The 24,916-nt window shown below is 40.9% G+C and overlaps 2 protein-coding genes across 6 annotated transcripts in view; one reads left to right on the forward strand and one right to left on the reverse strand.

The window, feature by feature from the left end:
• The first annotated feature begins 229 nt into the window (after positions 1 to 229).
• DPH3 (diphthamide biosynthesis 3) lies at positions 230 to 2,711 on the forward strand. Its single transcript, XM_067292477.1, has 3 exons — positions 230 to 373; positions 500 to 574; positions 1,090 to 2,711. The coding sequence occupies exons 1-3, from the start codon at positions 266 to 268 to the stop codon at positions 1,153 to 1,155; spliced, it is 249 nt and encodes an 82-aa protein (XP_067148578.1). The 5' UTR covers positions 230 to 265; the 3' UTR covers positions 1,156 to 2,711.
• Positions 2,712 to 16,949: 14,238 nt separating this feature from the next.
• The window catches only part of GALNT15 (polypeptide N-acetylgalactosaminyltransferase 15), a 29,193-nt gene continuing 21,226 nt past the window's right edge, over positions 16,950 to 24,916 (reverse strand). For 3 of the 5 annotated variants that reach the window (XM_067291534.1, XM_067291533.1, XM_067291537.1), the window contains 4 exons: positions 23,769 to 23,900; positions 22,268 to 22,369; positions 21,273 to 21,413; positions 17,882 to 20,323 (listed from right to left, as the gene is read on the reverse strand). In XM_067291534.1, coding sequence (XP_067147635.1) covers positions 20,177 to 20,323; positions 21,273 to 21,413; positions 22,268 to 22,369; positions 23,769 to 23,900 — 522 coding nt within the window. In that variant the 3' untranslated portion in view covers positions 17,882 to 20,176. Of the gene's footprint in view, positions 17,857 to 17,881; positions 20,324 to 21,272; positions 21,414 to 22,267; positions 22,370 to 23,768; positions 23,901 to 24,916 lie in introns of those variants that run through there. The other 2 variants (XM_067291535.1, XM_067291536.1) reach the window with 2 other exon arrangements.

Here is a 24,916-nt window from a genome sequence, read left to right on the forward strand (position 1 = left end):
CCACGCGGCCCCGCCCCCAACGGCCCCCAACGGCCCCCAACACTCTCGGCGCCGCGCCCTCCCCCCTCCCACCCCAACCGCCCCCGGAGCGGCGCGCCACACTCCTCGCTCCCCCCCGCAGCACCCCTACCGGCGTCGCGTCACGTGACGCTACCAGGGGGCGGAGGCGCGCGCGGCGGCTGCGCAGAGTTTGCGCGCATGCGCCCTGCCGCCGCGACGGGCGGGGCGGGGGCGCGCGCGCCCCCTCCGCCGGCCGGGCGCCGCCATGTCGGTGTTTCACGATGAGGTGGAGATCGAGGACTTCGAGTACGACGAGGAGACCGAGACCTACAGCTACCCGTGCCCCTGCGGGGACCGCTTCCTCATCACCCGGGTAACGGCGGGCGCGCTGGGACGGGCGGGGGCGGGGAGCAGCGCTAGGTCGCGGGCCCGGCCCCCCGGCCCGGGTGCCGCTGGGCCGCGGGTCGGTGACTGTCTGCCGCCCCGGCGGCCGTTGCAGGAGGACCTGGAAAACGGCGAGGACGTGGCCACCTGCCCTAGCTGCTCCCTGATCCTGCGCGTCATTTACGACCAGGTGGGTGCGGGGAAAGGTTTGTGGGGCGGGGTTGCGGCCTACTTCCCGGGCGCCGGATCGGCCAAACCTATCCTGCGTTTGGCACCCCTGAGGAGAGCGCGGTGGGGGCTTTTGAAACCCGCTAGTAAACACGGGACGGAGCTGTCAGGGAGCCAGTGGCACCTTTTTTCGTGGCTACAGCTCCTGTCTCATCTGCTTCTTCCTGGGGTCATCTTATGCCTATTGTGTTCGGGCCTTCAAACATGCCTGCTTGAGTGGGTGCAGGGTGAAATGCAGGCAAAACAGTCTCTGCAGTAGTAAGATGCATCTTTGCTTGTCTTAACTCTTAGCAGCCCTATGATCTAGCCTCGTAGTTCTTCTTATCTAGTAAGCATTTTATGGCTTTCATATTTTGGGAGACAGTTAGTTTCTTACCACTTACAAACTGAAAAACAAAACAGCTATCTGATATTTTTTGAGGGAGAGGAGATCCAAAAGTAATAAAAGGGAGCTAAAACTCTATTTGCTGTCTTTAGGAGCAGTTCATGTGTGGCGAAGTCATTGCAGAACCTTTGGCAAACAAGGAATTGATTAAGTGCTGATGAATGCATCGAACTACTGCTGCTTTAGAATAAGAAATTATGGGGATGTCAACTTTGGAAAGAGACATGGCGCTCCTCCTGGAAGTGCTTGCTGTGAGATACAAGTGCAATAACTGGCTGTCTTCGTCGTTTGAAAGAGAAGTTGCTGATGTCAAGACATGAGTGGGTTTTGTTCAAAAGGGGTATATAGTTTAAGCAATTATAAATCATAATGCATATTCCAGAAGACTCAACGGGTATGATTCAAATCAACTGCAGATCAGTACATAGAAAAAGTGTGTGGAGCCGTCCTACAGAAAAATTAGAACACTTATCTAGCACTGGTTTCTTAGTCTATAAAGAAGCAGGCTCTATGTGGGTATATGCAAGTGTGAAACAGCATTGGGAGCAGAAATGCTGGGAAACAAAATTTAAAAGTCTGTAAGACATGAGGCTATACGTAATTAGTTTTGACGCAGTATGGTGTCAGCTGGGATGTGGACCACAGTCCCTCCAGTGCATATGGAAAGTGAGGCAAAATTAAGAGACCCAAAATCAATGCTGTTGGTAAATTGTTTTTACTCCTGTAAGCGCGAAGAAAATCTAGTTGTATTTATATCTGCAATAGGCACAACACATGATTTGCAGCAAATTTGCTTCTTGAATTGGAGTTGCTTTGAAACAGCTTTGGTAGCTGTTATCAAATGACTATCTGAAATAGTAGTAATGTATGTGTTTTTTTGTGTTGTGTGAAATGAAACAAAAGAGGCTTTTTTTTTTTTAATCCCTGCAAACCTATTAGTGTTCCACAAATGGATTAGAACTTGAAGTGGATTCCAAGTTACCCTTATTTTCACAACAAATTTGTGATTTAACTATTGCAGCAATTATAAAATAGGCTGCCATTCTTTGTGCTGTTTGTAGCAGTACATCTGCTGAAGTTCCATCTTCCTTTCTTAGGTTCTGTAATTGTAGATTCTGGTTCATGGGAAAGGTGTTTATTGTCACTTCCTGGAAAGGAGATGCACAGGTTTTACCTTATTCATTAGTAACAAGTAATTTTTTTAGGGTAGAAAAGAGTTTAAACAATATACTCCGAAGTACTTTAATTCTAGTATTCTTTAATTCTTGTATTACAAACCACTGCATTTAAGTATTTATTTTAAATGATGTTCATTCACATGTTTTACTAGGACCTGATATCCTTGAAGTTAAATTTGGGGAAAAATATTTGTATAACATTTATATGGTTATTTCCCTCTGGGCACTAGAGATAAGCAATTCTTGAATTGAATTCTTGCTTTTAATTTTTTTGTTTTTACAACGTTGTGTGAATGTTGGAGATGAGAATTGTAATTATTTTTCTAAAAAAAAGAACAAAAATTAAAAAACCACCCTTCAGCCAGAAGTTTTGAATGCAGTGTGAACAACCCAATGTGTTTCATGACTTAACCAGAAGGTGGCACTCATGTTACTTAGATCTCCGTACTTAAAAAAAAAAAATCTGTGATACTTTGGTTAGATATATCTTAGCAAATATTTATTTTGACTATTTAAATAAAGATATTTAAGCCTCACCAGTGCTTTTAATGGTCTGTTGTTTATTCTGTTTGTACACCACCCACAAAGATTTTCTAAAGGTGTTGATTTGCTGCTGCTGCTGTGGTAATGATACTTGAATTTCTTTTAGTTTGCTTAAAAGAAAAAAAAAGGTTGTCGGTCTATCAGTAGATGCTACAAATCAAATTTACAGGAACCCCCTTTAAGCTCATATTCAAACTGGTGGAAAAACCCTTAAGATATTATACGTAGTATAAGTCTTCTAAACCAAATAGAGCATGCTAAAAAGGAATACCAGGGAATGTATGCTCAGCAGTCGTTATATCAAATTAAATTGCCACATGGGGGATCTCTAAATGTGCATAAATTTTAAAAGAATAATTCAACAAGATTTCATTTTATAATGAATATAAGGCACTGTTGTATAGATTTTTATGAAACTTGTGTAGAAAATTGTTTATACTCGATATAGTGAATTACATGTGGTAAAGTGCTTAAAGTGTCGAGTGAGTTTTACTTGACATGTTAATGCAAGCTTTGAAGTGATTGTAGTGCTTCTTAAAGATTTAAAATACAGGTAATGGCTTTTTAACAGTAATTTTAGCAAAATTAATTACTTTATTACATCAGTTCAGGACCATCTGTTACTGCTTAAGACTTGGTAATGAGCTTTTTCTTACCAAGTAGGAATAGTGTCCAGGTTGTATAATGCCATCTTGATGCACGTTAAAACTATTGCATTATGTAATATGTATCCATCTTTGACATCAGCTTCATGAAGTATGTTTTAGGTTTGGCCTTTTCTGGAGCCTATTTACAGCATAATAAGAGTAAAGCGTTGTGGCTGTCCTTGTTAGAAAAGGATGTGCCCGCTTTTGGCCACAAAAATTGCTGCCGACTCTGTCTCATTGCAATGTTTTGATGGTATCAAGTCAGTAGTTGCTATCCCAAGAAAAGGAAACCAAACAAGGATGGATGTTATGCATCTTTTTTGTTGCCTTTTAGGAATCTGAGAGAGATGGTTTAAAAAAAAAGAAAAAAAAGAGCTAGTTTGTTGCTTTCCCCTCTCCTGTTCTGCAAAGAGAAGAGTGGAGTTCTGTAGCAACATAATTGAACTTTTATAAAAGCACAGCGGTGCTAAAGCCAAATAGCTGCCCACTTTTATATTTTGTTAACTTGTAAGAAGCTTTTGACTCCAGTGACTGCAGACAGTTTTTTAAAATTCTTCCATACTTTGTAATTCCAACACACTAGTCAGGGCAATCTGAATAACCCATCAGAAATGTTGCTCATTAGGAATTAAGTCACAAAGTTTCCTCACACCACATTAGGCTTTTGCACACTGTGTAGGCCCCTTACTCATTATTTGTGTATTATGTATTTTAATACACTGACTGTTCATTTGTCTTCTAAAAGGACAGTTATGTAGGACACAATGAAGTTGGTTGTATCTGAAAAGCAGCTTGATTATGTTGTTTGATGAGGTCTTTGACTCTGCACAGAGTAATCCAGTGTATTTCATGAAAACTGCATCACGTGAGCTTTAATATAGACCTTAGTGGAAAAAGTCGTGCTTACTAGAGATTAGAAAAGATGGAACAATTTATGATCAGTTTCAGATATTTAGGCTCTGAAATAGCTAACACTATTAAACAGCTAAACTCCCATATAATATTAAAAACAAGCAGTACAGCATTCTTGCCATAATTTAATGGGGAAAAATGGAGATGAAAGATGATTTACTTTTCATCAAACTGAAGAGGCTCAGCCTCCCCAAGCGGTCCAGCTTCTTGTTTGTATTTCATAGAAACTTGTTGAGAAGGTCAGGTGCTATCAGTACTTTTGGCTCATTGTGCCTGTAAATCATGGTGGCATATATGGTTAGTTTTGATGAGCTGCTCCAGAAGTTCATAATGGAGATCCTGGACCTTCAAGAGCTGAAGTAGTTAGACCACCAATCTCAGCCATGAGACCTGTTGTACTAGTTCTGTTTACATACATGTTTGGGAAGTCATAATGTTTTAAAGATGCATTATGTAAAAATCTCCACATTTTTTCCCGCCAGTCTGAATTTTAATTTGTATTCTCGGCAGCAGCAAACAAAAATGACCTCCTTTGCAGAACGTCAGGTTGTTCAGGATCATTACTTAGGTTACCAGGTCTGTCTGCCAAGAAGCAGATACTGATTAATTTCAAATTAACCTTCAAAATTTCAATTTAAGAAGGTGAACTGACAACTACGTATTGTCACTGAGAAAAACAGTTTCCGCTTTTCCATTTCCATCTCTGCTCTGCTCCAGTATAATGTTCAGTTCAGGCTAACTAAGGAAAGACGTTTGTCATACTGAAAACTTGTCGAAATGTTATTACAAATAGAGTAGATCCAGGTCTTTACAGTAGTAACCAATGTTTGCCATGTTTTTTTCTTAGCACAGTTCTTTGGGGATTGCTTTCTCTTTATATTTAGTCCAGACATAGCTTTGAAACTGCTTCATGATAACTTAAAATGCTATGGCTTTATGTAGTAGCTGTGGTGTAAGGACACAGAGGCTCCTGTGTAACCCTGGAGGATGCTGGGCTCATCATCTCTGAAAGAGGTCAAGCTTTCTGAGTGACAAGGCAACAAGAGAAAGAAACTGTGCCAAGCTGGAAAACAGATGTTGCAAGGTCACCTGTGGTCAGGGGGGAAGTGGGTCAAAAGGAACTAAACAGGAGGGTAAAAACTTGAGTGACTTGTCATCGTTCATTACCACTCTTTGGCATCACCTTTTCAGTTTGTCTGCATACCAGCTCGCCTCTCCAAAAGTCTTGGCAGCTCACCAGTCCAGCACAGGCTTCCCATAGGGTCATGGAAAATCATTGCTGTGCCATTAACCCTGCTGCTGAGCATAGCGGTAAAGCAAGCTCACTCCGAAGGTGCTAGGTGATACATGAAGGTCGGCTCCAGAGATGACCCATTCAGGCAGTATCACTAGGCAGCCTGGCAGGCAGGGACCATAGCTACAGTAAGAATGACCTATATAAAAACAACAGCAACAACCCCCCCCCCCCCCAAAACAAACTGGTATTTTCTGCTTTAGGTTATGTGCTGCAACATGCAAATCTACCCTTTAAAAAGTAAAATAGAAAGTGGGGTTCTCAGAGGGTTTTTTGAGCTGAACCTGTGCGGATTTGTCTTTGAGCCAAAAGCTTGCTGACATCATCTGCAAATCTCGTTGGGAGCAAGCCTAGCCCTGGGAACCCACACTTTCTGCTTTTCTATTTGCACCCTCGTTCTTGGCTGTCCTTTGCCTTCCTCTTCAGAGAGAAGGGAGGAGCTCTGCCAGTATGTGGTGATCTGAGGGAATCATTCAAAGTACATGTGATATTGATGTTGGCAGCCATGTAATTGAGAAGCAAACTTTTGGGACCCTCACTTAAATAAAATCTGCAATAAAGGGTCATTCAAACATTTTTGAAGGAAGCAACTAACTCATGACTGTTATGTTTTTATGTCTGCTCTCTTCCTTCTAGTGGAAAAGGAATTTATTTGCATGAAGGGAGTAGTAATTAATTCATGAATATTTGCCCCATATATGTTGTTAACTATGCATCTTTGGGGTTTGCTCTTCTCCTTATTTTCAGTTACTGTATGATCAGTACAGTGCAGGTCTCAGTTTCAGTGTCCTTTTTTCTCTGAGTCACTTCCATGGCAAATTTTCATTTAGCTCATTGATGCTGCTGAACCCAAGGTTTCAAAATTTATGAGCTGGGCCCCTGAAGATCTTAAGATTGGCTCTAAAATCATATTATTAAAAAGGAGTATTTTTAATTTGTTCTCTGGTATTGAAGCTTTTAGGGATCATGTTTTCATTTTGTTACCAGGGTTTTCTTTTTTTTTTGTGGTGGTTTTTTGTTTTTAAGTCAAAGCTAAGATTCTTACCTTATTTGAACGCAGGAGCTGTTGCTTTAGGAAATGATCCAACTATCACAAGACACAGGATAAAATCACAGGAGCTGGCAATATGCTGATCCATAAGTCACTCCTGCAGTGCCTTCTGGGGGCTTTTTATGCTTTATGGCAAATGTTTTTATTTTGGTCTCAGTTATAGTCTCTTTTGGAAAAGTGTGCAACAACTTTTTGATACCTTCTTTATTCCAAGTATAAGTTATTCCAGTCCACCAGAAGTCTAGGCAGCTCCAACGTTTCTGAGCATGGTCTTCGGTGTGTAGTCCTACAGTGTTTACATTTGTAAAAAAAAGAAGTTTGCTATAATCTTAGGAAGAATTAACTATTCCATGCTCCCTAGGAAAAAACATTTTTCAGGGGAGAGTGTTTTTCCAAATACATTGAAACTGTAACTGCTTAATGGGTCTCATTTCCACAGATCTCTCATCATAGGCCTGTTGCTGGTTCTGTCTGAGGAAATTCTGTACCCATGCAAAGCCAATGCAAACATCTTCTCATGGTTATTGTTTCTTTCAGACAATGGTGAGACTGGTGAGCTCCAGCTGAGCTTGAGTATGAGTATGCATACTGCTGCATAAATTCATCATTTTGCATCACTCCAGTACCAGAGATTAGAACTGATTTTGTAGCTGTGATGGATTTTAAGATTAAATTTTCATTTAATTAAATATAGAAGCAAGTAGATAAAATATGAACCCTACATTATCCTGTCCTTTGTCTCATTATGATAGAATACATTTGACTTTGCTTTTACACCATCTCTTAATGGAGAGGTTTCTGTGACCCTCAGTGCACCGCACTGGTGGGTTCTGATACATCCCATGGCCTGATCAGGAGAATCAGAGTTTGAATTTAGATATAAAAACAGCCTAGAGGCAGAGATACAGACAAACCACCCCTTACAGTGCCATTTTAGAGCCTGTAAAGCTTCTGTCCTGAAGGCTGAGATGAACAGTGGCTGTTGTCATCAAAACAACATCAGAGGTGCAAAGGAGCAGAAGAGTGGCTGTCCCAGGTCAGCCCAAAGGTCTGCCTAGCCCAGTATCCCTTCCCCAGCACTGGGCCACAGCTAAGGAAGAGTGAAAGAACAGGGCAAGCAATTGGGGTACTACCGCACAATTTGTAGGTCATGGACTTCTTGAAGCTGTTGTCTTTGCGTTTAATAGCATTTGATAAATACATTTTTTCACTAATTTCTCAGTCACTTTTTGAATCCATGTGACAACTTACAATCCACCTCGTCCCGTGGAAAGGAATTACCCGATTTAAGTACACTTTGTGAGGAAAGCCATCTTTTTTTGTTTATTCTGAACCCATTGCTTCCTAGTTCATTTGAAGACGCTTACATTTTGGATAGGAAGAGACAAGTTACCTGTTCTCTCCATCCTACTGATGACTGGTTAGAAATTTTTCCTATCTTCCATCAGTTATTTCTTTTTCCAGCCTGTAAAGTCCTTGTCTACTTAGTCACTCCCCACACAGGAGCAATTCCATACCTTTGATCATCTTTGTTGCCCTTCTCTGAACTTTTTCCAGTTCTGCTACCTGCTTTTTGAGAGGGAGGGAGAAAAGAACTGTGCCCAATTCAAGATGCAGGTGCATCACAGTCCCATACACTGGCATAGTGATTTGTTCTCTGTTCTGTTCCCTATTTTCCAAAAACTCTTACCTTTCGATACATGGTTTTTGACAGTTATTGAGCACTAAGCTGACATTGTCTTAGAGCTAACTCTTAATTAAGGCCAAAGTCCTTCAGGACCTAAGCCTCAGAATAATCAAGTCTTTCCCTTACTTTTACACCCTGGAGGTCTTTCAGAAGAAGACAGGGATCTGAATGGGGTATCGTCAGCTCTGGTGGTCTTTCTGCTAGTCCCTCCTGGCTGTGGTAGCCACAATCTCCTAATGGCAGCTGGGGAAGATGTGCAAGTTCCACACATTTGGGTAGGATTGTCCCAAACTGGTTACTGCTCGTCTCCTGCCATCATTTAGCTGCCTTTATTTGTTTAATTTTGTAATTTGTTTACTTCCCTTCCCTTTTCTTTTTAATTAGCCATATTGAAATTCTTTCTGCAAGACACTTGGAAAGTACATAGCTTCAGCTCTTTCTTCAAAGCCACATCTGTACACCTTTTATATTTCCGTCATTACTGCAGTGGCTTTCCTGATCATGACCTGAGTTTTCTAGGCTGTAAGGTCTCTGACTGGAGTTGATGGTGTGCATCAGTGCGAGATTTCTTTTTAATTTGAATACACTGTATTTACTTTCCTAAAAGGAGTGTGGATGCTGCCCAAGATGCATGTATAAAATATGGCTCTTTTTGAAAAAGTGAAGAACTTTTTCCATTCAAAGCTACCACTACCTTGTAACTTTATTTTCTAGCACTAGCCCGGAAAAAAAAAAAAATTCTGATCCTGAATAAATCTTTAGTGATGAATGTGATGGAGTGAAGAATTCTTGCTCTTCCTTTCAAAGAAGGGGTTAATTGTAATTCATTCTCTCCTGCAGAATTATTCGAGGTAAAGCTATTTCTTGGTAGAATACCCTTAGGAAGTTAGTGACCTAGAATGAGCTTGGTATGGAAATGCCTTTTAGCCTTAACTGTGATATTTGCTGCTGCGATCTCTATACACAAATAGTTTTTGACAGGCTTTGCAAACAGCCTGGGGTCAGCGCCTGCAGGCTTTCCGTGGGCAAGTAGAAGCTGTGCAGGCTGGAAATTCATCCATTTGCTGCTGAGGCACACAGCGAAATTCCCAGTCCCAGCGATGGTGCCCAGGGAGACACTTACAGGCAAACACAGCCCTACTTATGGGACTGTGAAAGGGTGCAGTGAGCAGCAAAACACCCTCTCTGACAGAGATGGTTCATGAAGTTCAAGCCCTGCTGTTCCCTGGAACCACGACTGGGCTTTTCACACCCCTGGACATGAGGCACAAGGGAGAGCAGGTGACAGCACACCAAGCTGCCATCCCGCCTTGGGCGTCAAAATGCATTTCCACGGCCCTGCTTCCACACCTCCACTGCAAACTGCTCTGCAGTCAAGAGATGCGACTTTGCTGCGGAGGCAAGGGCAAGCGGGAAGGAGGATCGATGCATAAGCTTATGCTGTGCAGACTCCCTCTGTACACACACAGCGAAAGCACGGGAGTGGGGCAGTTTGGGGGATATGCTGGTAGGGGGCCCAGCTCCCATGCAGGGAGGGTCTCCTCTCCATACGGGCCCCGGCAAACTGATCCCGCTTACGAGGGGGAGGATATTCCCCCACCGCAGGTGTTTGCTCCAGGCACGAATCGCAGAATTTGTTCCTCACTTGGTAAAACCTAGCAAGGAACTTAGTGGTTAGGGATGCAGGGTCATCCCCTGTACATACAGCAAGTGGGGATAATATATAGAAGATACACACTGGAAGAATTTAATGTGATCCCTACAAAACACTCTGATCCTTGCAAATATATATATTTTTTTTCCTTGATAGTTTTTCCAAGCCTGGGATTTTCATAACTGAAGGAGAATTCAAATAAATCAGCAACTGGAGAAAATGTCAAACAAACACAGTCAAACTTTCTCAGTGTTTTAAACTACTAGACCCCCTTCTCAGATATTATGTGTAGCGGGATTTGATTGCGCTTTCTCAGCCAGAGCATTTCTGTCAGTAGAGCTGCCAAAGGAAAGATCTGATGAGGGGAGGATTTGATAGTGGTCCAGGTTAAGCCAGCCTCTTCATTCAGAGACAATGACCGCCAGTCCCACACAGGCTGCCGCAAGGCCACCCAAATGCAGAATTTCCATTGAGGAAGGCCAAGTTCCCCATATTCTTCTTATTTTTGCAACCGTAGCAAGGCTGTGTCCTTGGTTTCTTTCCATGCCAAATAAAGTGTCTGCACATTTTGTCTAGTTCGTTTTTGTGCAGTTAAGGCATTTATACCCAGAGCACCTACAAAAATAGAGTTCTGAAGACAGAGATTCATCTTCTGACAGGTTAATCAACCCAAGGGATAAGAAAATACTGTGCTCGAACTGTAAACACACTTGCAGATTGCCTTGCAAAGGCAGCTCGTTAAGATTAAACTGGCTGGGGATAGTCTGAGCTGCAGGCAGCGAGAGCCCTCCGAGGCGCAGCACCATGTAAAGTGCTTTCTGAAGGCTGCTCCGAGGCAGCCCCCGCCGCTCACCGCAGCTGCCTGAGTCTGGAGGCACCAGGGCTGCTTTGGCTACGCTGAAGAGAAGGCCAAAATTTCACCCTTTGTCTGTATTAGAAACAGCTTTTTGTGGAGGAACATTAATTCCAAAATAGACAACCATCTTTGTTCCCCCAGAATCATTTTTAGATGTTTGCAAGGATCTAAATGAACAACCCTGAAGGAGAAATAAAGGACATGAACAGTAAATAATAAATTTCTATTTTTCTGCCCTTCATAACTCTCTCTCATAACTATCTGAAGCTGAATCTGGTTGCTGATTCAGTGTGTAAGTCAAGAGATCGGACGGGGCAAGCGCAGGTGGGTGTCAGCCACCTTGGAGGACGTTAGGGCTTGGTGACAGGCAGGATCACAGACAGGTCTCTGATGTCTAACACATAGACGTGGGCCTGACCAGTGCCTTATTTAAATATAAATCTACCACAGAACATTTTCTGTGATTAGTCTTGATCAAATCTGTCTCCAGTTTTGTTTTGTTTTTTTAATCTCTTGCTGAACTGAAAAATATAGAGGAGAAGGGGAAGGAATTATTTCAGCACAAAATTTATAAAAATCAGTTTGGGCCAAAAGTGTCAATTCAAACATTTCAGCATTTATGAAAGGAACAGTTTCACTCTGAAGAAGTGAATATAAACTATTAGAGTATTTCTCACCTTGCACAAGCCCTCCATGCACTTTGTGACTGCAAGTTCAAATTTGACCTCAATCTGTGGGTAGTCTTGGTTCCTCCAAAACTTATTTTTTCAGGGGACTTCACTCAGTGAGTAACGATTCTGACTTCTCTTTTTGTACTTTACTGTTGGATTCTTCCTATTCATTTTGCTCAGCAGCTAAAAGGATCCTATTACAGTAACAATACCCTCACGACATAAGATACCTGATGAGAATCAGGCTGACTCACAGTCACTTGCTTCACGAGGTCAGGGTGTTGGCCCCGCTGCCTGATGCCCCGGCAGACAACACCATCTGCCTTACACGAACCCTTGAGGCTCCTGATCAGTTGTGCAACACTAATTAAGGATCAAAATGCCTTACTGAGATTTGAAAGAGCAACGTCCATGCCCAGAGGCACAAAGACTGTTAAGAAACATCCTTTTAAAAAAGAAATCTGTTTCATCCCACTTGAAACTATTCAGTTTTAATATTCTCTTTTCTTATTGAGTTGACTGTCATATTTTAAACCTGTCAAGTGTGTTTTATCAATGTGAAATACTGTTTACTTTTGCTCGTTCTTGCACTATCCAGGCCTTTACCATGCAGACTCTTTCTGGTATTTTCCCCCAGATGTAGCATATTGTAATTCATCGCTCATGACTGCCAAGAAATGATACTTCCAAGACTGCCTATAGCTCACAATATAGTTAATTTGCTGTTGGAAATTCCATCATTTTTTCATTATAGCCAGTCCAGCAGAAAGCAAACAGAAAGCTAAGAGAGACAAGCCTCTCAAATGGGGCAGGGAGGAAATCTTGAGTATATATTTGTGCATGTTTCTGAAATTTCCAGTCATTTCCTGGGATAGAGAAAAAGAGAAGTCTTTGTCTCAGTGCAACAAATGACCACCTGCACGTTCTCAAAGCCTGAGAAATGACCTCCGCCCTCCCTGCCACCTCTTCTGCTGTCATTCCCTCACCTGTAGTCTCCATTAGGTTTGTCTTTCTACTGCCAGGAAAAAAAAAAAGGTATGCCTCTCCTATGTTCTTGCTGTGTGTAGACTTTGTCCACATATAGGGTTTTTTAGTCATTTCACTATTTATTTCACAGGTGTATTTTAAACATTTTAATAAATGATTGTGCTGATAAGACCTACTGTTGGAGCAGGTATAAATAGGTCTTCCCTTTGTGCAGCTTAAGGTTCTCCTCAGCCTGGAGGGAGAAGCGGCTGCGTGTTCACACATCCCTGGCCTGGCAGTCCTAGATCCACACAGGGCAGAAGCATTTTAATGACACCAGCACCGGTCTGGCTAAGGGTTGCAGCATGCTAGCACCGTTTGTGTCATCAAGTGTCAAAATGAGGGCGCTCCTGTGGAAAGGAGTTTCATGCGGCACATTTTCAACATTTATCTTGCCAAGAGTGGTCCTACTGAGAAGCAGAAAATTAGGAGTAAAACCTGTCATCTATAGTCTCACCTTCAAACCCCAGAATGAAATATCACTGATGTCAAGATAGCTGTTTGCCAGAAAGATTCCTGACAGGCATAAAATAATGATTACCAATTGTTATAAATGTATTTTATGTCTTGGATACTTTTCCAGCAGGCTTTTAGTCTTTCAGTGCTCTGGATTTTGGCAACCTGTGTTCAGAACAGCAGGATGGTTTTTTGGGAGGCAGAGGAAGAAAGGATACCCTTCTTTTAAATCAGTGTGTAATCGTTTTCCCCAATTAGCAAAACAGTGTACTTCCCACCACAAACAGAGAACTCCATTTCAATTTACTCTTTTGCAGTGTTCCGTGTCAGAAGGAAGAAGATGGGATAACTTTTCCTGGAGAAAATCCCAAATGTTAATTAAAGAAATGACATTATGACATTCATTCTTGACTGGCCGGGGTTCATAGCCATCCTGATACTTCAAGTCTTGTCTTCACGTTAAGAGCTTCCCAAGGTGACTTTGTCCACAAACACAATTTGCTGCCCACTAGAGGTCCTGCAAAACAATATGGATAGGTGGCACAACATACCTGTGTATTTGATGATAGAGTGTCCCCAAAAAGCGGACTACCTGCCTCATTCTTCCCCTCCAGAGCTTGCTTTTACAAGCAGAAAGAGAAGAAAATCAATCCAAATGCAGGGGAGAGCTTTCCCTGGCAGGCACTCCAGTAGGAACCAGTATTTGCAGCATTAACCCCAAGGCTGCCATTATTGTGTTGGATTGTTCTACAATGTGCCAGTGCTGTAAAAACAAATGGGTGGGTGTGCTTGGAAACGGAAATTAAATTCAGCTTTTCCCATTTTCCATTTTACTCTACTCTTTTTCACTTTTAAAATTTGAACATGGACTTCTCTCATTGTGCTGAGTCTACAGTCTTTGTTAGCATGTAATTGTTATAAACGCTGTCACTAGAGCTGACTAAAAAAGTTCCAGCCAAACAATTTTCATCAAAATTTGCCAGCTTGTTGAAAGCAAGACATCCCAGAGGATAAGGTTGTTTTCGTGATGGGAGGACAAGGAAGTGGAGCCTGGCACCTTGCCACGGGCAGCCCAGCCCAGGCTCTCACAGTGCCGCTGGTGAGCAGCCCAGCTCTCGCCCGCAGAGAGTAAAGGAAACGTGTGCTCTTCTCCACACTGAAACCAAACCGAGCTCAGATATCTTGGAAAATCTGCAAAAAGGAATTGCTATTGTCTGCCTAGCATGAGCATCATGTTACAGTGTGTAATGTTGAATAAAAATGTATTAAATATGATATTTTTCAGAAAAGGAGAGACCATCATTTGACTGTAATTAGCAAATTATGGTCTCGTTGTACTTGTTTTGCTTATCAAGTTATTTTTCAGTATCAAGACCTATTTTGTTTCACCCTTCCCTCTCATTGCTGATTTAGGATTTGTCCTTGGCACTAAGGAATCTTAAGTGCAATATATTGGCTTCACGTGTGAGACTGTTCCAATAGCAGGACCTAGAGCTGAAGCAGTCCAGCGTTTATGTAAAACTGAGTGTTACTTCCTCAGCATCACACCAGCCTGTTCTTGAGGCTGTACATGTGCATATCTGCACAAACACATGCACTGACCATGGCTTGTTACCCTCAGAAGTTAATGTTCCCTTTGCTCCCACAAATCAAGGAGTCCACAGCAACCTGCCCTCAAGAAGTGACTCCTGCCACCGTCCATGGGCTCGCTATGGCGACTCAACAAGCATTCACTGCTCAAGAAGATGAAGCAGACTTTCAGGCTATATGATTTGTTGATTGATTTGTAAGTTGAAGCAGCTTTAGGCACCAGAGATGACAATCTTTTGATGGATATGACATATATGCAAATCAGATGAGAAGACAAAACCCCAGTGTTTTAGATAGACAACTTGGCCAATGAGAATTTTACTGTGAGGCTGATTTTTAATTGACATGATGAGTTTTATGCATCTGCCTTCTTGAAATATCCTGGTTATGAAACTGTTTCTTTGTTCAGTGCTTGGCTATTGATTTCAAAGTGGGCAAAGCAAAAAGTGTGTGTTAATAAAAGGGACAGAAAAAGAGGAAGATGTTAAGATGTAATGAACTATCTTCTGCATGGGACTGTGTATAATCATCACATAAAACATTTTGTTTTGACTACAGCTTTTGACCACTTTTAATTTGTTCTGTAATCCCAACCCATGTGTATAAAGAGTGAATGACAGAATACACTGTGTTTAAAAGCAGCTTCCCAGTAGCTTGTACTCAGACGTAAATATCTGATGTTCAAAATCTTTAGAGATCCGCTCCTGATGCTTCAAAATACCCATTGATTTTCTTTCATATCTGCTATGAAATTTTTAGTGTAAACGTCACAGTAAAGAGATGAAAAAGAGACTGTAACAAAACCAGTTTTAACTTAATAGGATATTAAGTTAAGAAGTTAAGAAAAAATACTGTGAAAAACATAAAACCAAAGGATGTTACCCTTTAAAGCTCATTTATGCCTGTAACAATATAAATAACACTATTAGATTAATTCTTATTATCAGTCTCTAAGACTGAGAGAGTAATAACAAATATAGCAAAGAATGGAGTTTTGTGGTAGCAATCGTTTGAATAATTGCACAGAACAGTCAGTTGAGGTTGTTTTAAAATATATTTAGTATTTATATATAATACATATTCTTAAAAGTGGGTAAGATCATTTTCACCATCTTCTGAATTTGCAATATAAACTTACCTTTAATGTAAATAAACATCATGATAGAAAAAAGGTCATGGACTTTAACAAAGGTCACACTGCAGCTACTTAGAAACTGAATGATGTATCTGACCTTTAGATTGGTCTGTACATAATTTAGGTTCAAGCTAATAAAAAAAAGAACATAGCTAACAATCCTGTCACCTGTATCTGTTCCGTATCATCAAAAGTCTTCTCTAACTTTCTAGCCCACTCAGCAGAATGAGATAAATGATTTTTAATTATTAATATTAGAGTTAATATCTTCAAAAAAAATGTGTTTCTGAACATTTAAATTCGTATCCCAGAGTGACCAGATCATGCTGTAACACAGCATCCTGCATAGCAGGATCTCTTAGTTTTTGAACAGAGAAGCAATCTTGAAAGAAAATGTCCTGTTGCAGTGTTTTTGGATGTAGGCTTATTTGAGGAAGCTGCAGAGGGTGGCAAGGGATTTCATTGCTGGCTGTAACCTTGGTGCCCAGAGCCCATTCTGGGTGGATTCCAAAGATCTGGGCACTGTGATGGAGCTCCTGGAAGAGATTTTAGCCTGGGTACCCTCTGGATCATGTTCCTTCCACCTAGCTCCAGTTTAAAAGCTACACACACCATCCAAATTGCTCATCAAGACTCCCTCTCCAATTAGTGGAGAGAGCAAGCACTTCTAGATAGTGATTCACTCATCTTGTTTAAGTACCTGTCTTTGAAAAGAACAAAATTAACTCTGAACATCTTCTCTGCTGACCAACAGAAGAAGCCTGGACAATTAGCTTAGTTTTGATGACTATTGTTTACCTGGCTGGAGTTAATAGAGATGAATTTTGTCCCATGTGTCTTATGCATAATAATCTCCTAGTGAGTAGCTATTCTGCAAAATCCAGCATTTGTAGCTAGGGGGAGAGCAAAAATATTCTGCATGTTATCCATAGTCATGTAGCCAGGCTGTGTGCCAGAGATCACACTTTCCAGGGAGTCTCTTCCTGCACTCCCTAGTCAGACACTTCCACTGCAACCAATAGAAATTATGGCAAAGGACTATAAAATCAGACCCCATCTAAGATGTTAGTGGACACAGAGTGCTCCTGTATGCTTCTTTAAGACCATTAAGTAACTGCTAAATGGATGTATTGGCAAGGGAGGCTTTCCATGGGCTTGTTTGCAGAGCAGCTATTCTGAGGTGTGAGGTAAAGGAGGCTTTGGCCAGTCACATCATAATGAGGAAGAATAAAAATGCAACATTTCACTGTGCACTTATATACTTTATTTGGGGCAGAATGTAGGTGGTCCAGTCTGCGTAGCTTAAAAACATGAGCCGAGAAGTCACCAATTTGCAGAGCCCTCCTTTTTCACTCTCCTGCATAAGACTTTTGAATATGTTTTATGATCTGAATCTGTTTATGTTCTTGAATTTGACCTTTCAGCTCAGCTTCTTGGGTGTGTTTGGCTCAACACATTCATCATGCTGGGCTTGCCACATCTGAAGAAACCAGGGGAGTTAGAATACAAGATGTTTACTTGTGCTATGCTGGAATTCCATTGCTCTTGCCTGAGGTGCTACTATTGAGGTCTTCAAAATTAAAACTGACACTCCAGTCTCACCCGAAACATTTTGTTCTTACATCTCTCTCTCATCAATGGGTATTAGAGGACTATAGTAAGAACCTGAAATGTATTCCCTGTCTAAATACAGAACTAAAAGTAATTCCATTTTTTGTGATGATCATACCATTGCTTTCTTCTTGTGTTGTGTGAAAGATGTGCAAGAACATGGAAAACAGACTAACACCCTTAGCAGAGACCATTTATTCCTTCCTGTACAATCTGCATGAGAGAAAGGGCCTTGTTCATGGATCTAATTACAGGGGCAAAATGTAAATGACCACACTGGGGAAACAGCATTGGTATAACCAAAGAACCAATTTAAAAGGCATACAGGAAAGAAACTAGGAAAAACGAGAGATAGATGTTTTCCCTTTGTTTTTTGTGTCGTAGCCAGTTATGTTTATATTAGAGGGAAGTGTGCTCCATGGTGTGGTCCACAATCCTTGTCCCCTGGCTGTCCCCATAAGGAGGCCTCCCAGACCACAGTGCAGCTCCTTTCTTGCCTGGGCTCTGGAGTTTACTTCTCTTGGAAACCAAACACACATTTACTGATGCTAAAGGCAACAAGTATAACAGCAATTATTTTTAAATGGTACTGAAAAAACCTATATTCTCATTTTATTGTTGGGAGAGCTTTATGTAACATATTTTTTACATCTACAGCAATCCTTTCCTAGGTTTTCATCAGTACGTTAAAAAGCAGTATAAGATTAGGATGACCACATCTCTTAAGCTTTATTCCAAACTTTTCCTCTCTAAAACAAAAATATTTTCTTGTTTCTCTGTGATAAATCCAACTTGTGATCAATTAACATATTTGCATAAACATTTTTTGAACATTAAGCTAAATGCTGAAGGAATAATATTCCCAGTGTACAGTCCAAAGTATAATAAATAATACATAATTAAAAAATCTGGCATACTTATAATTAAAAAAAAATCACATTTGATTAAAACAACATTTCACTCAGCTTTTATGCAACTTTTAGAAATTCTCTTTTCTCTTCTTTGCCCTGGATATGGGCAATGACCAGGGATCACTTAGTGTCCTGGAAGAAGTTCCTAACTTCCTTTCAGCTGAAAATTGAAGAATTTTCAAGAATGTCACAGGGAATCTTAAATGATACAGTAGCAAATGGTATTAGATTCTGTTGCACCAATGACAAAGAAAGAGTAAGTGCTAATTAGGATGATTGCAATGACGCCTGAACATGGTGTGGAATCTATCACTCAAAGCAAACAGGGAGTGCACTGGGGAGTTTTTTGAACAACAGAACACTTAATGATATTCATGTCTTCTGTTTTAACCAATTTTATATGGCATTAACCAATTTATTATGATTTATCACGAGCTGGTGACTGAACGCTCTGAGCTGAATAATCTATTATTCCTCCCTTTGTCCAAAGCTCAAACAATTTGCTCTACATTTTACAAAAAAGCAATTTTCTTTCTGTCTCTTGAAAAAAAAAATAGGTTTCATCAATGATGACCTTCCTCTTTAATAAATATATGTGGCCATGACTGCTTTATACTATAAATCAGGTGTGGAGCTGACAAGTGGGAAAACTCCCAAATCTTTGTTCTTCTATCTTATCAGGTACCAGTTCTGATCTTAGGACATGTCATCATTATGTTTTTTAATTCCAGAATTGAAAGTCCCCTAATAAAATACTGATACAAGTTTGCTTTGGTAATGCAGAGTGTCTGAGACCAGTATCATTACATGACATGAGCTCTCATTCACTTCTGTAAAAGACAGGAGCTCAGAGGGGATGCAGGCTCCACAGAAAAAGACAGTTTAGGAAGTTAGGCATGTTACTTTCTTTTGAGGACCAGCTCGGAGATCCGTGACAGCAAGAACCCACAGGATCTCAGCTAGAACTGACAATGCGATAGACTTAATCAATGCAGTAGACAGCAAACAAGTGGAAGCAGGCACCAGTATTTTCTTCCTAGGTAGCTGTTGTTGAAACCTGTTGTTTCCCTTCATTTGTTCATTTCAGAGAGAATTTTGCCACTGGAATAATAACTGGCTCATCCCAAAGCTTTATGAGAGCCAATAGATGCCACTGAAACTTTCCATTTCAAAATGAGCAGGGGAGCGGTTACTCTTCTCTCTAATCTAGTTCAGTCTTTGCATATTCCCAGAAAAGTTTCCTGAAGAGTGGTTCTTAAACTTCATGAAAACTAAAACATGACAAGTTGTTAATGATTTAGTCTTGTTCTCCCAACCAATTTAGACTGCAGACAAAGGATTTAAGGAAGGGTGTGCTAAAGGTTGAGGACTATTGGTATTCCCTGGGAAGTTACAGTCTCATGGAGGGTATAAATTTGGCTCAGACTAGTTGGAAAACAATGTTTTAACTATTACACATGAAAATGTCTACTACTTTCATGCACACAAAACCTATTTTTTTTTTAATAAGTCAAATGCACAGTCCAACAAGGCTAAACTCTCATCCTGATTTGGCTGACTTCCTCTGAGAAAAAGTTTCACAAACATTTGTTTTCCTGTTTCCTCAGAAGTCACAAAATATGCTAAAGACATGCAGTCTGGCAGCCAGTTTTTCATGTTTCATTCAAAGGGCAAACTTACTATCTTCACCAATAGCAGAGCTGAGAATCTGTTGATGCTCACAGTATCTTTATTCCCTGCTTCACAGAATGAACGGTTATTTTAGCTAGAGTTGAATAAACCAGGAACCTGCAGCAAATATTTCAGCCAGGCTTTCAAGGAGACACCTTCCTAACTTCCCTGCAAACTAGAACAGATGCAAACATCTTTCTTTTCCATGCAGGAAATGTGTCATCTTAAATCCCCAGAAGAAGTAATGATAAATTTTGGAGACTTGATCTCCCCAGAGACCTGTTGGTCATCTCTGCTCTAGCACATGGGAACGTTCAAACTGCCACAGCTGATTTGCATTCTTGTTACATGCACACAAAAACAAGTCCTTCCCATCTTCACTCTTCACTGCCTCTATGCATTTGCCAGAAAGGACATGGACAATCATTCCATTCTATAAAATGAGAGAAGAAGGGAAAAAAGAACAAAATATAAGGGATTTCCAGTAAAAACTAGGCCATGTTTCTAAAACTTTTTGTACAATAGGTCATCAGTAATGACTGGTTGTTCAAGGTTTATTAAGTATTGCTGTAAAAGTGGAGGCTGGGTTTAACTTTGAGCCCACGGGATGGTAAGTACACACAATTCCTTTTGAAGTTGACAGGAGTGGCAGCTGCAGAACTTACTAAATCTCTTTTCCACCGTTATTGTTTGTTTCCTATGGGTAAATGTTTTCATCAGTATCAATTACAGTATTACAGGCTGCAAAATTTCATAAGGACCAGTGCCTCTCTTAGGAATCAAAACAACTTTCAGCAGCAACTGTACCTGAGGATTGCAGCATCCCTGCAATTACGGAAACTGATATTTTCTTAGGCTGTCCTAGAGTGTTACATTTTTTCAGTCTTGTGGAGGAGCTCCTACTCTGCTGGGTGAGGCCCACTGAATAATACTGGATTCCTCTAATTGGCAGTTTGCCCTTCTCTTACATACAGGAGGAATTTCATAGTTTCTGCTACCCCCAAAGTGCTCTCATGTGGGCAAGTTCAGTATTCCCAGACCCTTCCCCTATCCAAAAGAAGTGGGCAAGGGTTTGTCCTGCTCTTACTTTAAAAACCACTGATTCATTCTGATTCTATTCCTATAAGGCAAGTAAGTTAAACGCCTGAATCAAGGGCATGTGAATTTATATAGCATTTCTGTAATTTGTATTTTTAAACCAAATTTATTTTGCACACACAGTGTAAATGGGCAAACAGCATCCTAAATTTCCTGGGTGCAAATGATACAGAAGTGAAACTTGCCCTTCAAGTATCCCATCTCCACCAATGAATCCTGTGGATCACCCATGATCCCACAGTCACTCTCAGCTGCCCTCCCCTCACAGTAGAGTCATTACCAACCTCCTGGACATCCCAGTGCTGCTGGCTGTTGTCTGTCTCCTTTGTACAGTTTTGAGGGATAACTTTCTCGTGTCTGACATCAAAGCAAAACAGCGGAGCAGAACCAAGCCGGATTTCCCTCATGCTATTATATTCAAAGTGCTGGAAAAGGGATGGTTTGTTTGAACAGAGTTTGAAGGACATCCCAATTCATTTTTAAATGCTCATTCCCAAAATAGTTTCCTGTTCATATTTGTTAAGATGCAACTCAAACATGAATAAAGAAGACCCAACAGGCCCAATCCTGCAAAGCAATCTCCCCATAGACAAGCCTGGCAAAACTATTTATCTGAGACTATTTTTCTGAGGAAATGCTTTATGGATTGTAATTATGTATAAAGTAAACTCATCAGACAAGAAAATGTTCTAGTTTAATAAATGTTTGAACTGAAGGGTGTTTCTGACAGTGCCTGCACACATTGCAGTTAGAAAAGTGGCTGCAACTCACCCTGAGCTCAGTGTGGCCAGCAAAACTTGTTTGGGATTTTGAATAAATATCTGCAGTCAGGACATACTGGCTCAGCTTCTCTCAATGCATGAACTTGCTAGTCTAAGGCCAGCTTGGGACTCTACATGAAGTCCCCTTTTATCTTTGCAATTTAGGCATTAGAATATGGGAAAACCCATCCCCATTATTCTAGAATTGAGATATATTTTTTACTCCCAGGCTTTATGTTCTCCAGACACTACCAAATACACTAATAAATAGGCACTTAATGGTGTTTGCTGTAGCAGAGTGTGGGGATCTGGGCTTGGCGAGCCATGGAACATTGCCATTTTTCAAATGAGGCTCAGCTACAGAAAGGTGGGGTATCACTGCTTTAGCACATGCCTAATTTTGAACACATCAATATTTCCACTAATGTCAACCCAACTGTTTACACATTGGAGGGACCATCTTCCTGAATGGTTCCCCAGATCTGATGCAGTACCTGTATAGTTAAAATTTGCAGTACCTGGGTGAGACTGTCACTGCAAGGGGAGAGTTCGATAGAGCCTTCTTCAATGGCCTTTCCAGGTCTGTAATTTGCACAGGAACCAACACCAGTATTGTAAAGCTGTAAATAAATGTTTATACAGAAATAAAGCTCAATCAGATGCAAAGAAAACATGCTTCAGCTAACTTTTTGTGTTTTTATGCTTTTACGATATATGTTTTTGTTTGTAATTCAGGCCATAGCATCATTCTTTCGGACTAGATCTTGCATATTGATCTTGCAAAGTGATCTGATATACACAGGAGAGTCCCACCAAAGGTCAGTTTTACCCAGTGAGTTTTGGTTGAGTTAGAGATATGTGGAGGAATGGTTAACTGAGAGCGGGCATGCTCTGATTGGGATGAGCAATCCCGTCTTCGGGGTAGAGGAAGGAATCTAGGCCAAGGCAAGCGAACCTGCTGAAAGCGGCCTTATCTAGGCCAAGGCAAGCGAACCTGCTGAGGCCTGCTGAACGTGGCCGTATAGCGGCCTTGAGCACTACAAAAGAAGGTATTCATGAAACTGGTAAACAAGTCTGGACGGAACTAGGTTCCATAAATGTCGATGGAGCGCAGTCAGCAACCTTGCACCAATCATGTATCCGCTTTATACGTATGGACAGACACTGTAACCTATCATGTAACTATCGCTAGCGCATGCGTATTGCTTGTCGATATATATACTTTGTGTAAGCTCTAATAAAGGGAGAACGACCATACTCATATTGAGACTCATCGTTACTCCGGGGTCCCCTCCCTCACTCCAACAGAGATACCCACTTCTGGTCTGAACTATCATGATGGTTAAAAGAAATCTCTTGAAACTTCATAATAAGGAACAGACAAAATAGTAAAAGGAGATGGTAAAATCTGATATCAAGGTGTGACTTAATCAGTGGACCTTATTGCCTTGTTGGGGGAAAATCCCCAAGGAATAAATTTGTATTTTAATGGGTGATAATTTTCAACTTATACGTTAAAAAAAAAGTTGAGAATATCACCTCCTGGACATGCTCTGCCAAGGAACTGCTATTGCTGCCACCTCCGCACCTGGGGGAAGTGTAGGGCTGGAGAAATGCTTCTTTCTCTTTCTGCACATGGGTCCACACAGAGCTCATCTCAGCTGCTGTTGCCATTGCTGTCTGCATGAGGCAAACAATTCTTTGTCTTTACTAATGGTACCTAAAGAACCTAAGACTGGGATCCTCTGATCTGCAGCACCAAACTGAGTCAGACAGTCTGGATCCAGCTCCTAGCTGGGATGCTAGGTTTATGTGAGAATTTGGACCAGCTGTTTGACTCCTCTCTCCCTTTGTTTCTCCTTCCATCCTTGTTGCGTTGCCTGTTTAGATGACAAACTTTCCGAAGCAGGAACAGCCTCTTATTGTATGCTCACAGCATACCTATTATATGGAGGCAATATGGGGATCTTCGAACAATGCAGAGACACTAATCACTCTTTATAATGCATTTTCTCTTACCTTGCCAGAGAATTTTAGTGTGTCTTCAGGTTGGGAGAGTTCAGGGTACACATTTGATATAAACCAATGGAAATTTCTACAGCCCAGTCTCTTCTGTAGCTGAAGGCGCTCACTGCAGTCAGGCTTCTCTGCCTTAATGAAAGCATAGGGCAATGAACAAGGTTACCAGTGTATTTGTGTTAGAGATGCTAGAAATGACTACACAGGAATCATTTCTGCCACCTCTTCTATCCTGCATGTTATAGATATTGACATATATTTCACATGCTCATACAATGGAGGAAGACCAGCTACACACCCTCAACCTTGTGCTAAAAGAGCGTTTAGTCTCAAAGTGTAAGAGAGGTAATGTTTCAGAAGTAGCACACACTGTGGAAATAAGCATTTCCTTTAAAAATTAGTATAATCCTGTAAGATAAGTCAGTCCTTGTCATCAGGGCAAGTTTGGTACTAGTCGCACTGTAATCAGTAGGATTGTATTAGCTTGTAATTCAGTACAGAATTTGCCCCACTGATTAAAATTGAATTTTCTGGCATTTAACAGTCCAAACTCCTCAGTTACTGACAGTCCTCCATGATCAGAGGATGTAAATGAAGACAGTATTTGGCCCAACATAAAGCCTATTAGATTATTATCTGATAGTTGCTAAATATAGGTATGTGAATATGTTTTGTGGCAATAGAGGTATAAAAACATTCCTAAGATTTATATGCTTTATTAAATTATTTACATACAATCCCAACTTTCACCCTTCCTGATAGCAACTCTGTTCTGAAAAATGGCAAGTACCTCCAACCCTTCCTGCAGATATGAGCATCTGCACTTCAAAGGACAGAGGGCCTGAATATTTAAAGCTATTTAGCACCTAAAAATGCCTGACAGGATTCTGAAAACCACCTAAAGCAGGTAAGTGTCTAACTCCTTTGGTTTCAAAACCACACAAAACACTTTTCTGAATCTCTGAGTGCCCAGATACTAAAAAAACACCACCACCCTTAAGAGCTTCTTTCCCCTTTCTTGCCAGCAATAGATCTCCTCCTTTGCATTTCTAAAATGTAGTTTCTGATGCCAGGACACTAGTCCAGATTCCTATGTCAGAAATTAAAATTGATAACATAAGAAAGGAATTGCCTATAAATAACTTTTC

The sequence above is a fragment of the Apteryx mantelli genome, chromosome 2, assembly GCF_036417845.1.
Source record: "Apteryx mantelli isolate bAptMan1 chromosome 2, bAptMan1.hap1, whole genome shotgun sequence".
NCBI classification, from domain to species: Eukaryota; Metazoa; Chordata; class Aves; order Apterygiformes; family Apterygidae; genus Apteryx; species Apteryx mantelli.